The sequence below is a fragment of the Balaenoptera musculus genome, chromosome X, assembly GCF_009873245.2.
Source record: "Balaenoptera musculus isolate JJ_BM4_2016_0621 chromosome X, mBalMus1.pri.v3, whole genome shotgun sequence".
NCBI lineage: Eukaryota > Metazoa > Chordata > Mammalia > Artiodactyla > Balaenopteridae > Balaenoptera > Balaenoptera musculus.
This window is the reverse complement of record NC_045806.1, coordinates 62,776,212-62,789,193: the sequence shown is the minus strand read 5'-3', so window position 1 is coordinate 62,789,193 and position 12,982 is coordinate 62,776,212. Positions and strand designations below refer to the sequence as shown.

Genomic DNA, 12,982 nt, shown 5'->3' with positions numbered 1-12,982 from the left:
ATACAAATGAAGACACAAGCCAGTTAAAATTACACATTAACTCATTAAGCCCTGGCAGTGAAAATAAACATGCTGAAGAGTCAGCAATTCACAGTAAAATACTTAAGGAAAAGCATCCATATATTACCATCATTATAGTAGAAATCCCCAAACTTTCGGCAAGGAGATATTGTTAATTTCTTTGGGCCCTTAGATACAAGTTGCAGAGAAATAGGAGAGAACAGGTGGGGAACCAAACTTAATGAAGCATGGGAAAGAGTGCTGAAATTAACTGTGCTCCAAACAGTGCTGAGAATCCTGAAGAGTGACAAGGAAAACGGTGGGCAGGGGGCAGCAAAAAGGCTTGGAAATGGCATGGAGATATACTAGGAAATTCCAATCCACTAGTCAGGGACCTCTACCTTAACAAAGTACAACAGGCAGGAAGGTCCAGATCAACTCTTAAAAGCATCAGCAAAATACATGATCAAATTCAAATGATGAGAATGTCATGAAAATAAGTAGCAAGGGTGACAGGTACAGGGAGGTTCCTTGTACTAGGTCTTCACTTTTGTGTATGTTTGAAAGTTTTCATTAAAAGTATTCTTTGACCAAGTGGGGCTTATCCTGAGAATGCGTGGCTAGTATAACATTTGAAAATCAATCAATGTAATTCACCATATTAACAGCCTTAAAGAAGAAAAATAATATGATCATACCTAGATGCAGAAAAAGCACTTGAAAAAATGCAACATCTATTCATGATTACAAATAAAAGCTCTCAGAAAACCAGGAAGATAAAGGAATTTCCTTAACCTGATACAGGGCATCTACAAAAACCCTATACTAACACAATACTTAATGGTGAAGGACTGAATGTTTTCCCCCTACGATCAGGAACAAGACATAGATGTTCACTGTTCCCACTCCTATTCCAAATTGTAATGGAGGTTCTAGACAGAAAAGAAATAAAAGACATACAGACTAGAAAGGAAGAAATAAAACTATTTTTATGCCCTGATGACATAACTGCTTATGTAGAAAATCCCAAAGAATCTACCAAAAAAGCTAATAGATTTAATGTCAGTTTAGCAAAGTTCAGGATACAAAATCAACATACAAAAACCAACTGCATTTCTGTATGTTTGTAATGAACAACTGAAATTGAAATTTTAAAAAATAGTACCATTTAAACATCATCTAAAAACAGAAAATACGTGAATATAAGTCTAACAAAATATATGCAGGATCTGCAGACTGAAAATTATAGATCCCTGATAAAAGAAATCAAGGAATACCTAAATAGAGAGATATAGCATGTGCACAGGTTTGAATACGCAATATTAAGATGTTAATTCTATCCAAATGGATCTACAGAATCAACACAATCGCAATCAAAATCCAAGCAGATATTTTTGTAGAAACCTATATACTGATTCTAAAATTCATATGTAAACGGAAAGAAAATAGAACAGCCAAAACAATTTTGAAAAAGAACAAAGTTGAGAAATTACACTACCTGATTTTAAGATTTATTATAGGCTGCTCTCACCTTTTGAGACAGACTGCATTCTGTCTATGGAATGTGTATCTCTCTAAGTAAATCCACTTCTTACCTATCACTTTATCTCTCACTGAAATCTTTCTGTGACAAGACGTAAAGAACCTGAGCTTCATTAAGTCCTGAGACCAGAAACTAAGGCCTCCACCCAGGTGGAGGATGGTAACTTCAGGCTGAACACGAGATTCCTGGAGCACCACCCTGTTACCTCACCACCCACCAAAAAGGAGAAAGTCACACACCCTGCAGCCCTCACCCCAAATTTTGCCTATTAAAAACTTCTCCCTGAAAACCATTGGGGACTTAAGGAGGTTTTTCAATCATGAGCCACCCATTCTCCTTGCTTGGCACTGCAGTAAATCTTTCTCTGTGCCAAAAAAAAAGATTTATTATAAAGCTACAATAATCAAGACTCTGTGGTATTTATTGGCCAAAGGACAGACACACAGATCAATGGAATAGAACAGAGCATACAGAAATATACCCATAAATATATGGTAAATTGATTTTCAACAAAGGTGTAAAGGCAATTCAATGGAGAAAGAATAAACTTTTCAACAAATAGAGCTGCCTGGAAAACTGGACATCCATATTAAAAAAAAATTAACCTCAACCCATACCTCATGATGTATTCACATTAATTCAAAACGGATAATAGATCTAAATGCAAAACCTAAAATGAAAAAACTTTTAGAAGACATAGGAGAAAAATCTTTGTGATCCTGGGTGAGGCCAAGATTTCTTAGATATGACACCAAAAGCATGCTCCATAAAGGAAAAAAAGTAGGTAAAGTGGAATTCATCAAAAGTAAAAACTGCTGCTCTGGGAAAGATACTTTTAAGAGATTAAAAAGACAAGCCACAGACTGGAAAAATTATTTGCAAAACACATACCTAAGAGAAGACAGAATTCAGAATACATAGAAAACAATCAAAATTGAATAATAAGAAAACAAAACAGCCAGCTAAAAATTTCACAAAAGGTTTGACAGACACTTTACCAAAGAAGGTATACAAATGCCTAACAAACACATGAAAAGATGCTCAATATCATTAGCTATTAAGGGAATGAGAATTAGTGAGATACCACTACATACCCACTAGAAGGTCTATAACTAAAAAGACTTAGAATGTCTATAACTAAAAAGACTGTTAATACAAAGTGTTGGAGAGAATGTGAGAAAAGTGGAATCCTCAAACATTGCTGATGGGAAGATAGAATAGTACAGCCACTGTGGTAAATCAATTGTCAGTGTCTCAAAAAGTTAAACATACACTTACCATATGATGGAACAAATCCAATCCTAGGAATTTGCCCAAGAGAAATTAAAACTTATGTCCACACAAAGACTTGGATGTGAACATTCAGAGCACTGCTTTTCATAATCACAAAAGAAAGTACAAACAATCCAATGTCTCTCAACAGGTGAATGGGTAAACAAACTTTGGTACATCCACACAATGGAATACTCCTCAGCAATAAAAAGGAAAGAACCAGTGATACATGCAAGAACATGGACAAATCTCAAATGCATAATGCTAAGTGAAAGAAGCCAAACTCAAAAGGCTATATAACATATGATTCCATTTACATGGCAGTTTTTAAAAAGGAAAACTTACAGGAACAAAAAGTAAAAGTAAAGGGGAAGGATGATTTCAAAGAAGGGTTACCAGATTTAGCAAATAAAAATACAGGACAGACCCAGTTAAATTTAAATTTCAGATAAACGACAAATAATCTTCAGTGTAAGTATAGCTCATGCAATATAATGATTCTTAAACTGTGGTCCCAGGACCAGCACCTTTAGAGTTACCTGGGTACTTATTAGGCATGCAAATTCTCAGGCCCCATTCAGATCTACTAAAGCAGAAACTCTGGGCGTGGAACCAGCAATTTATGTTTTACAAGCCCTCCAGGTGATTCTCATGGTATGGTTTGAGAACCACTGTTCACTATACCTGTAACTGGCAAAAAAAGAACTATAAGAGGCTAATATGAAGAGAAAGGGGCACATGAGCCTGTTTGATAAATCAATTTACCGTCATCAAATATTAACTGAACAGACAAAGTGTGTACAGTAGGTTCTCTGAAAAGGGACTACAGAAGTGATCCTCAACTGAGGGCAATTTCGCCCCTAGGGGACACTGGCAACGTCTGGAGACATTTTTGGTTGTCACAAGTGGGAGGAGAGGCTACTGGCATCTGGTGGGTAGAGGCCAGGTGGGTAGAGGCCAGGGATGCTGCTAAACATCCTACAAAGCACAGAACAGCCCCCCAAAACAAAGAATTATCCAGCCCAAAATGTCAATAGTGCTGAGGCTGAGAAAGCTGGACTTAATCAAAACATATTTTTTTAACCCCAAAGGCTTTAAAATCAAAGACATTTTTACGAACACGGAAATAAAAAGATTAAAAAGGTAGTGACAAAACATAATTCAAGGTGTCTCATACTAAAAATACTAGAACTATTCTGAGGAGAATTTATAGAGACTAGTGATACAGAGCTAAAACAGCAATTTAATTCAAGGTGTCTCATACTAAAAATACTAGAACTATTCTGAGGAGAATTTATAGAGACTAGTGATACAGAGCTAAAACAGCAATTTGGTGGTAGGAGGCACCTTTATGATGAAAATACCAGGTTCCTTTATTTTTAGAAGTTATGTGAGAGAATAAATTGGAGATCACAAGTTTGAGAACCATATACAAATTAAACTGCATCTGTAGACATTGTATGACCACAAAACATACTGGCCCAGGAATCATGGAACTTGAGTTCTAGTTTTGTTTGGTATTAGGTAGCTGTGTAACTTAGCACAGGTCACTTCCTTATCTGGGCTTCAATCTATTGATCTGTATAATGAGGGGGTTAGACGACTTAAGTCATATCTAAGACCCCTTGCAGCTTTAACATACTATGTCTATGTCAAAAAAATGAGCACAGGAAACATTCAAATACATTTTTTACAGGATATGAGGGGGCACAGTATCATTTTGTTCCCTTTGGGGTAGTCTTGTGTTGACTTTGGTACTTTTGGCTTTTGTGTTTAGAAGGCGCTAAACAAAGTTTAGGTTTTCTTATTTATTTATAACAATTATATTAACAATTCATGTTCATTGCAGAAAAATTAGAATATAAAAATAAACCACTCTTTTCCACTAAGTAGGATTCTGAGACGAATTATAGCAGGAATGTGTTAAGGTAGTCTAGCAAAAGTCAATTTTATTTTGGCAATTAAAAATTGAAGTGAACTCAAATCCCTACCACCTTTCTCAGTCCTGGGCTCTGCCCAGGGAGGCTTCTACACAGTCTTTTCTGGCAGTTTGTCTCCGGGAAATGGAGAGGCTCCCTTTCCCCCTGCTTTGCCCCAGGATAGCCAGCAGGATCTCCCTGATCTCCTGTTGTCCTCCCTCCCCAACAGAGAGTTTCTATCCTCTTTGATAAAAGCTCAGAGTTTTTATGAATCAGGAGAAAATGCAGGCCCTGAGAAACCTATCCCTGCAGAAAGGTTCCCTTGGGCCATGCTTTGGGTTTTCTGCTCTTTATATTTTTATTTTACTCTCCATTTTTCTGCCCTCCCCTTGCCCTAGGTCTAAGCTCAGCAAAGGCGAGTGCTCAGGGCAGCTCCTAGGCCTGGACAGCTCTCAGGGAGGAATTAGATAAATGTTCAGCATGCCCGTGCCTAGCCCATCTAGTTTCATCCTTTAGTTACGCAGGCCATTAGCTTCGGGTTATCCCCTCTTATATCTGCAAACCCAATGCTTGGAGCAGCAGCATAGGGCTCTAACAGGAGGTGATACCTCGCTCTTTCATTTCAGGATTTGCCAACTTAGGGGCCTGGCTCTGGAAGGCAGTTTTCTTAAAGGGGACTGCATCCTGGGTGACCCGAAGTCTCCAGACCTAGAGGGACAACTGTGCCCTCCCTTCTCTCTCCCTTCATGTTCTCTGGCTGGATTGATTCAGCTGTAGAAACCATTTGGTCTGTTGCACTCCAACATACTGCTAGGTTCCTTCCAGAGTCACTGTGTCACATTAGCTTCCTTTTGGAGGGAGGGCGATGTGGTTGAATACTCAGAGAGCAGAGGCAGTGGGTGCGCGTCTTTAGTTCCCCATCTTCCGGTTTCACCTCCGGCCTTCCTCTTGCCCTAAACCTGAGTGCATCATGCCAGGCCTCACTCATACAGGATGGTGTCAGCTCACTCCTCAGCAGTAACCTAGGGTGTATGGGAAGCTTAGGGCTCTGGGGAAGAACAGAATCGAAGAGGGGAGTGATGTGGGTGGAGGCACCAGTTTTACATCACACCCCCTTTGTAAGCCGGTGAGCTGGGCTTCAGTTTTCCCCAGACCATGCACACTTTTAATTTATTTGAGAGAAACTAATTGTATTTTCACTGCAGTATCTTGTTATTTTTTATTTGTGATTTAAGAAATGTGAAGAGAAAATACACAGACACATAATGGCTAACAGTGTTTCTTTCATTCCTTGTTCTAGAGCTAACCAGTCTAAAATTGTTTGGTAATGTCACTTAATGTAATTAATTGTAATGTATTCTTTTAAATAAAATGATTTATTGATTAAATAACATTGAAGTGAAAATGTTTAGAAAATTAGTTACACTTTGTATGCATGCTCTTAGAGAAGACTACATTATTACTAAACATAGTAACTGTCATGCTATAAAAGAGAAAGAAACCTCACAATCCTTTCTCTGAGAACATATATTTTAGATCAACATGAGATTAAGAGTAATAAAAAGTATGTCAGCATCTATATACTTATAAAATATATATTGATAAATATACAAACATAACGTCCAGATTCCATCTTCAGATGTTTTTAAATTTTAAAAATGTATTATTTCTTATTTTTTTAACAAAAAAATAAGTTAATGGGCTGAAGAAAACTTATTCAGCTTCAAGGTTAGAAGTGTGATAGTCTTTATGTCATACGTGTCAGTGTGTCTGCATCTGTCTCAGTGTTAGAAGTAATTTCCCAGAAGAATTCCAGTCAACAGCATTTGACTTCACTGATTTCCAAGGAGTAACTTACTTTAATGTGATGTACACCGTTCAGTTTTCCAATGTGCTGTTCAATGGTCCAAACACAGGAACTACATGTCATCCCCTCAACAGAGATGGTGACAGAATTCACACTCATACTTGGATCCATTTTGATTTCTTCTTTACATTCCTATTAGAAACAATGAACTTGTTAATTTCAGCCATGGAAATAATCCTTCCTCTGACATGCATTCCAATGTTCACTGCAGCACTGTTTACAATAGCCAAGGCATGGAAACAACTTAAATGTCCATCAACAGAGGAATGGATAAAGAAGATGTAGTACATATATACAATGGAATACTACTCAGCCATAAAAAAGAATGAAATAATGCCATTTGCAGCAACATGGATAGACCTAGAGATTATCATACTAAGTGAAGTAAGTCAAACAGAGAAAGATAAATATCGCATGATATCGCTTATATGTGGAATCTAAAAAAAATGATACAAATGAACTTATTTACAAAACAGAAATAGACTCACAGACTTAGAGAACGAACTTATGGTTACCAGGAGGGAAGGGTGGGGGGGAGGGATAGATTGGAAGTTTGGGACTGACATGTACACAATGCTATATTTAAAATAGATAACCAAGGGATTAACCAAGATGGCGGAGTAGAAGGACGTGCTCTCACTCCCTCTTGCGAGAGCACCAGAATCACAACTGGCTGCTGGACAATCATCGACAGGAAGACACTGGATTTCACCAAGGAGGATACCCCACGTCCGAGGACAGAGGAGAAGCCACAGTGAGACGGTAGGAGGGGCGCAATCAGAGTAAAATCAAATCCCATAACTGTTGGGTGGGTGACTCACAGACTGGCGAACACTTATACCAGAGAAGTCCACCCACTGGAGTGAAGGTTCTGAGCACCACGTCAGGCTTCCCAACCTGGGGTTCCGGCAACGGGAGGAGGAATTCATAGAGAATCAGACTTTGAAGCCTAGTGGGAATTGATTGCAGGACTTCGACAGGACTAGGGGAAACAGAGACCCCACTCTTGGAGGGTGCACACGGAATAGTGTGCGCATCAGGACTCGGGGGAAGGAGCAGTGACCCTGGGGGAGACTGAACCAGACCTACCTGCTAGTGTTGGAGGGTCTCCTGCAGAGGCGGGGGCTGGCTCTATTTCACTGTGGGGACAAGGACACTGGCAGCGGAGGTTCTGGGAAGTACTCCTTGGCGTGAGCCCTCCCAGAGTCTGCCATTAGCCCCACCAAAGAGCCCAGGTACGCTCCAGTGTTGGGTTGCCTCAGGCAAAACAACCAACAGGGAGGGAACCCAGCCCCACCCATCAACAGTCAAGTGGATTAAAGTTGTGCAGAGCTCTGACCACCACAGCAACAGTCAGCTCTACCCACCACCAGAGCCTCCCATCAAGCCTCTTAGATAGCCTCAACCACCAGAGGGCAGATAGCAGAAGCAAGAAAAACTACAATCCTGCAGCCTGTGGACCAAAACCCACATTTACAGAAAGATAGACAAGATGAAAAGGCAGAGGGCTATATACCAGATGAAGGAACAAGAAAAAAACCCAGAAAAACAACTAAATGAAGTGGAGATAGGCAACCATCCAGAAAAAGAATTCAGAATAATGATAGTGAAGATGATCCAGGACCTCGGAAAAAGAATGGAGGCAAAGATCGAGAAGATGCAAGAAATGTTTAACAAAGACCTAGAAGAATTAAAGAACAAACAAACAGAGATGACCAATACAATAACTGAAATGAAAACTACACTAGAAGGAATCAATAGCAGAATAACAGGCAGAAGAACGGATAAGTGACCTGGAAGACAGAATGGTGGAATTCACTGCTGCAGAACAGAGTAAAGAAAAAAGAATGAAAAGAAATGAAGACAGCCTAAGAGACCTCTGGGATAACATTAAACGCAACAACATTCGCATTATAGGGGTCCCAGAAGGAGAAGAGAGAGAGAAAGGACCAGAGAAAATATTTGAAGAGATTATAGTCGAAAACTTCCCTAACATGGGAAAGGAAATAGCCACCCAAGTCCAGGAAGCGCAGAGAGTCCCATACAGGATAAACCCAAGGAGAAACACGCCGAGACACATAGTAATCAAAGTGGCAAAAAATAAAGACAAAGAAAAATTATTGAAAGCAGCAAGGGAAAAACGACAAATAACATACAAGGGAACGCCCATAAGGTTAACAGCTGATTTCTCAGCAGAAACTCTACAAGCCAGAAGGGAGTGGCATGATATACCTAAAGTGATGAAAGGGAAGAACCTACAACAAAGATTACTCTACCCGGCAAGGATCTCACTTAGATTTGATGGAGAAATCAAAAGCTTTACAGACAAGCAAAAGCTAAGAGAATTCAGCACCACCAAACCAGCTCTACAACAAATGCTAAAGGAACTTCTCTAAGTGGGAAACACAAGAGAAGAAAAGGACCTACAAAAACAAACCCAAAACAATTAAGAAAATGGTCATAGGAACATACATATCAATAATTACCTTAAAGGTGAATGGATTAAATGCTCCAACCAAAAGACATAGACTGGCTGAATGGATACAAAAACAAGACCCATATATATGCTGTCTACAAGAGACCCACTTTAGACCTAGGGACACATACAGACTGAAAGTGAGGGGATGGAAAAAGATATTCCATGCAAATGGAAATCAAAAGAAAGCTGGAGTAGCTATACTCATATCAGATAAAATAGACTTTAAAATAAAGAATGTTACAAGAGACAAGGAAGGACACTACATAATGATCAAGGGATCAATCCAAGAAGATATAACAATTATAAATATATATGCACCCAACATAGGAGCACCTCATTACATAAGGCAACTGCTAACAGCTATAAAAGAGGAAATTGACAGTAACACAATAATAGTGGGGGACTTTAACACCTCACTTACACCAATGGACAGATCATCCAAAATGAAAATAAATAAGGAAACAGAAGCTTTAAATGACACAATAGACCAGATAGATTTAATTGATATTTATAGGACATTCCATCCAAAAACAGCAGATTACACGTTCTTCTCAAGTGCACACGGAACATTCTCCAGGATAGATCACATCTTGGGTCACATGTCAAGCCTCAGTAAATTTAAGAAAATTGAAATCATATCAAGCATCTTTTCTGACCACAATGCTATGAGATTAGAAATGAATTACAGGGAAAAAAACGTAAAAAAGACAAACACATGGAGGCTAAACAATACATTACTAAATAACCAAGAGATCACTGAAGAAATCAAAGAGGAAATCAAAAAATACCTAGAGACAAATGACAATGAAAACACGACGACCCAAAACCTATGGGATGCAGCAAAAGCAGTTCTAAGAGGGAAGTTTATAGCTATACAAGCCTACCTCAAGAAACAAGAAAAATCTCAAATAAACAATCTAACCTTACACCTAAAGAAACTAGAGAAAGAAGAACAAACAAAACCCAAAGTTAGCAGAAGGAAAGAAATCATAAAGATCAGAGCAGAAATAAATGAAATAGCAAAGATCAATAAAACTAAAAGCTGGTTCTTTCAGAAGATAAACAAAATTGATAAGCCATTAGCCAGACTCATCAAGAAAAAGAGGGAGAGGACTCAAATCAATAAAATCAGAAATGAAAAAGGAGAAGTTACAACAGACACCACAGAAATACAAAGCATCCTAAGAGACTACTACAAGCAACTTTATGCCAATAAAATGGACAGCCTGGAAGAAATGGACAAATTCTTAGAAAGGTATAACCTTCCAAGACTGAACCAGGAAGAAGCAGAAAATATGAACAGACCAATCACAAGTAATGAAATTGAAACTGTGATTAAAAATCTTCCAACAAACAAAAGTCCAGGACCAGATGGCTTCACAGGTGAATTCTATCAAACATTTAGAGAAGAGCTAACACCTATCCTTCTCAAACTCTTCCAAAAAATTGCAGAGGAAGGAACACTCCCAAACTCATTCTATGAGGCCACCATCACCCTGATACCAAAACCAGACAAAGACACTGCAAAAAAAGAAATTACAGACCAATATCACTGATGAATATAGATGCAAAAATCCTCAACAAAATACTAGCAAACAGAATCCAACAACACATTAAAAGGATCATACACCACGATCAAGTGGGATTTATCCCAGGGATGCAAGGATTCTTCAATATACGCAAATCAATCAATGTGATACACCGTATTAACAAATTGAAGAAGAAAAACCACATGATCATCTCAATAGATGCAGAAAAAGCTTTTGACAAAATTCAACACCCATTTATGATAAAAACGCTCCAGAAAGTGGGCATAGAGGGAACCTACCTCAACATAATAAAGACCATATATGACAAACCCACAGCAAACATCATTCTCAATGGTGAAAAACTGAAAGCATTTCCTCTAAGATCAGGAACGAGACAAGGATGTCCACTCTCACCACTATTATTCAACATAGTTATGGAAGTCCTAGCCACGGCAATCAGAGAAGAAAAAGAAATAAAAGGAATACAAATTGGAAAAGAAGAAGTAAAACTGTCACTGTTTGCGGATGACATGATACTATACATAGAGAATCCTAAAACTGCCACCAGAAAACTGCTAGAGCTGATTATTGAATACGGTAAAGTTGCAGGATACAAAATTAATGCACAGAAATCTCTTGCATTCCTATACACTAATGATGAAAAATCTGAAACAGAAATTATGGAAACACTCCCATTTACCATTGCAACAAAAAGAATAAAATACCTAGGAATAAACCTACCTAGGGAGACAAAAGACCTGTATGCAGAAAACTATAAGACACTGATGAAAGAAATTAAAGATGATACCAACAGATGGAGAGATATACCATGTTCTTGGATTGGAAGAATCAACATTGTGAAAATGACTCTACTACCCAAAGCAATCTACAGATTCAATGCAATCCCTATCAAATTACCAATGGCATTTTTTACGGAGCTAGAACAAATCATCTTAAAATTTGTATGGAGACACAAAAGACCCCGAATAGCCAAAGCAGTCTTGAGGGAAAAAAACGGAGCTGGAGGAATCAGACTTCCTGACTTCAGACTATACTACAAAGCTACAGTAATCAAGACAATATGGTACTGGCACAAAAACAGAAATATAGATCAATGGAACAGGATAGAAAGCCCAGAGATAAACCCACGCACCTATGGCCAACTAATCTATGACAAAGGAGGCAAGGATATACAATGGAGAAAAGACAGTCTCTTCAATAAGTGGTGCTGGGAAAACTGGACAGCTACATGTAAAAGAATGAAATTAGAATACTCCCTAACACCATACACAAAAATAAACTCAAAATGGATTCGAGACCTAAATGTAAGACTGGACACTATAAAACTCTTAGAGGAAAACATAGGAAGAACACTCTTTGACATAAATCACAGCAAGATCTTTTTTGATCCACCTCCTAGAGTAATGGAAATTAAAACAAAAATAAACAAATGGGACCTAATGAAACTTCAAAGCTTTTGCACAGCAAAGGAAACCATAAACAAGACAAAAAGACAACCCTCAGAATGGGAGAAAATATTTACAAACGAATCAACGGATAAAGGATTAATCTCCAAAATATATAAACAGCTCATTCAGCTCAATATCAAAGAAACAAACACCCCAATCCAAAAATGGGCAGAAGACCTAAATAGACATTTCTCCAAAGAAGACATACAGACGGCCACGAAGCACATGAAAATGTGCTCAACATCACTAATTATTAGAGAAATGCAAATCAAAACTACAATGAGGTATCACCTCACACCAGTTAGAATGGGCATCATCAGAAAATCTACAAACAACAAATGCTGGAGAGGGTGTGGAGAAAAGGGAACCCTCTTGCACTGTTGGTGGGAATGTAAATTGATACAGCCACTATGGAGAACAGTATGGAGGTTCCTTAAAAAACTAAAAATAGACTTACCATATGACCCAGCAATCCCACTACTGGGCATATACCCTGAGAAGACCGTAATTCAAAAAGACACATGCACCCGAATGTTCATTGCAGCACTATTTACAATAGCCAGGTCATGGAAGCAACCTAAATGCCCATCAACAGACGAATGGATAAAGAAGATGTGGTACATATATACAATGGAATATTACTCAGCCATAAAAAGGAACGAAATTGAGTCATTTGTTGAGATGTGGATGGATCTAGAGACTGTCATACAGAGTGAAGTAAGTCAGAAAGAGAAAAACAAATATCGTATATTAACGCATGTATGTGGAACCTAGAAAAGTGGTACAGATGAGCTGGTTTGCAGGGCAGAAGTTGAGACACAGATGTAGAGAACGGACATATGGACACCAAGGGGGGAAAACTGCGGTGGGGTGGGGATGGTGGTGTGCTGAATTGGGCGATTGG

General features: G+C 38.5%; 1 protein-coding gene across 1 annotated transcript in view; it reads right to left on the bottom strand.

The window, feature by feature from the left end:
* The window catches only part of ATP7A (ATPase copper transporting alpha), a 151,095-nt gene that overhangs the window by 71,707 nt on the left and 66,406 nt on the right, over positions 1-12,982 (bottom strand). Inside the window, exon 2 of the mRNA XM_036839792.1 lies at positions 6,593-6,733. Coding sequence (XP_036695687.1) covers positions 6,593-6,712 — 120 coding nt within the window. The 5' untranslated portion in view covers positions 6,713-6,733. The remainder of the gene's footprint in view (positions 1-6,592; positions 6,734-12,982) is intronic.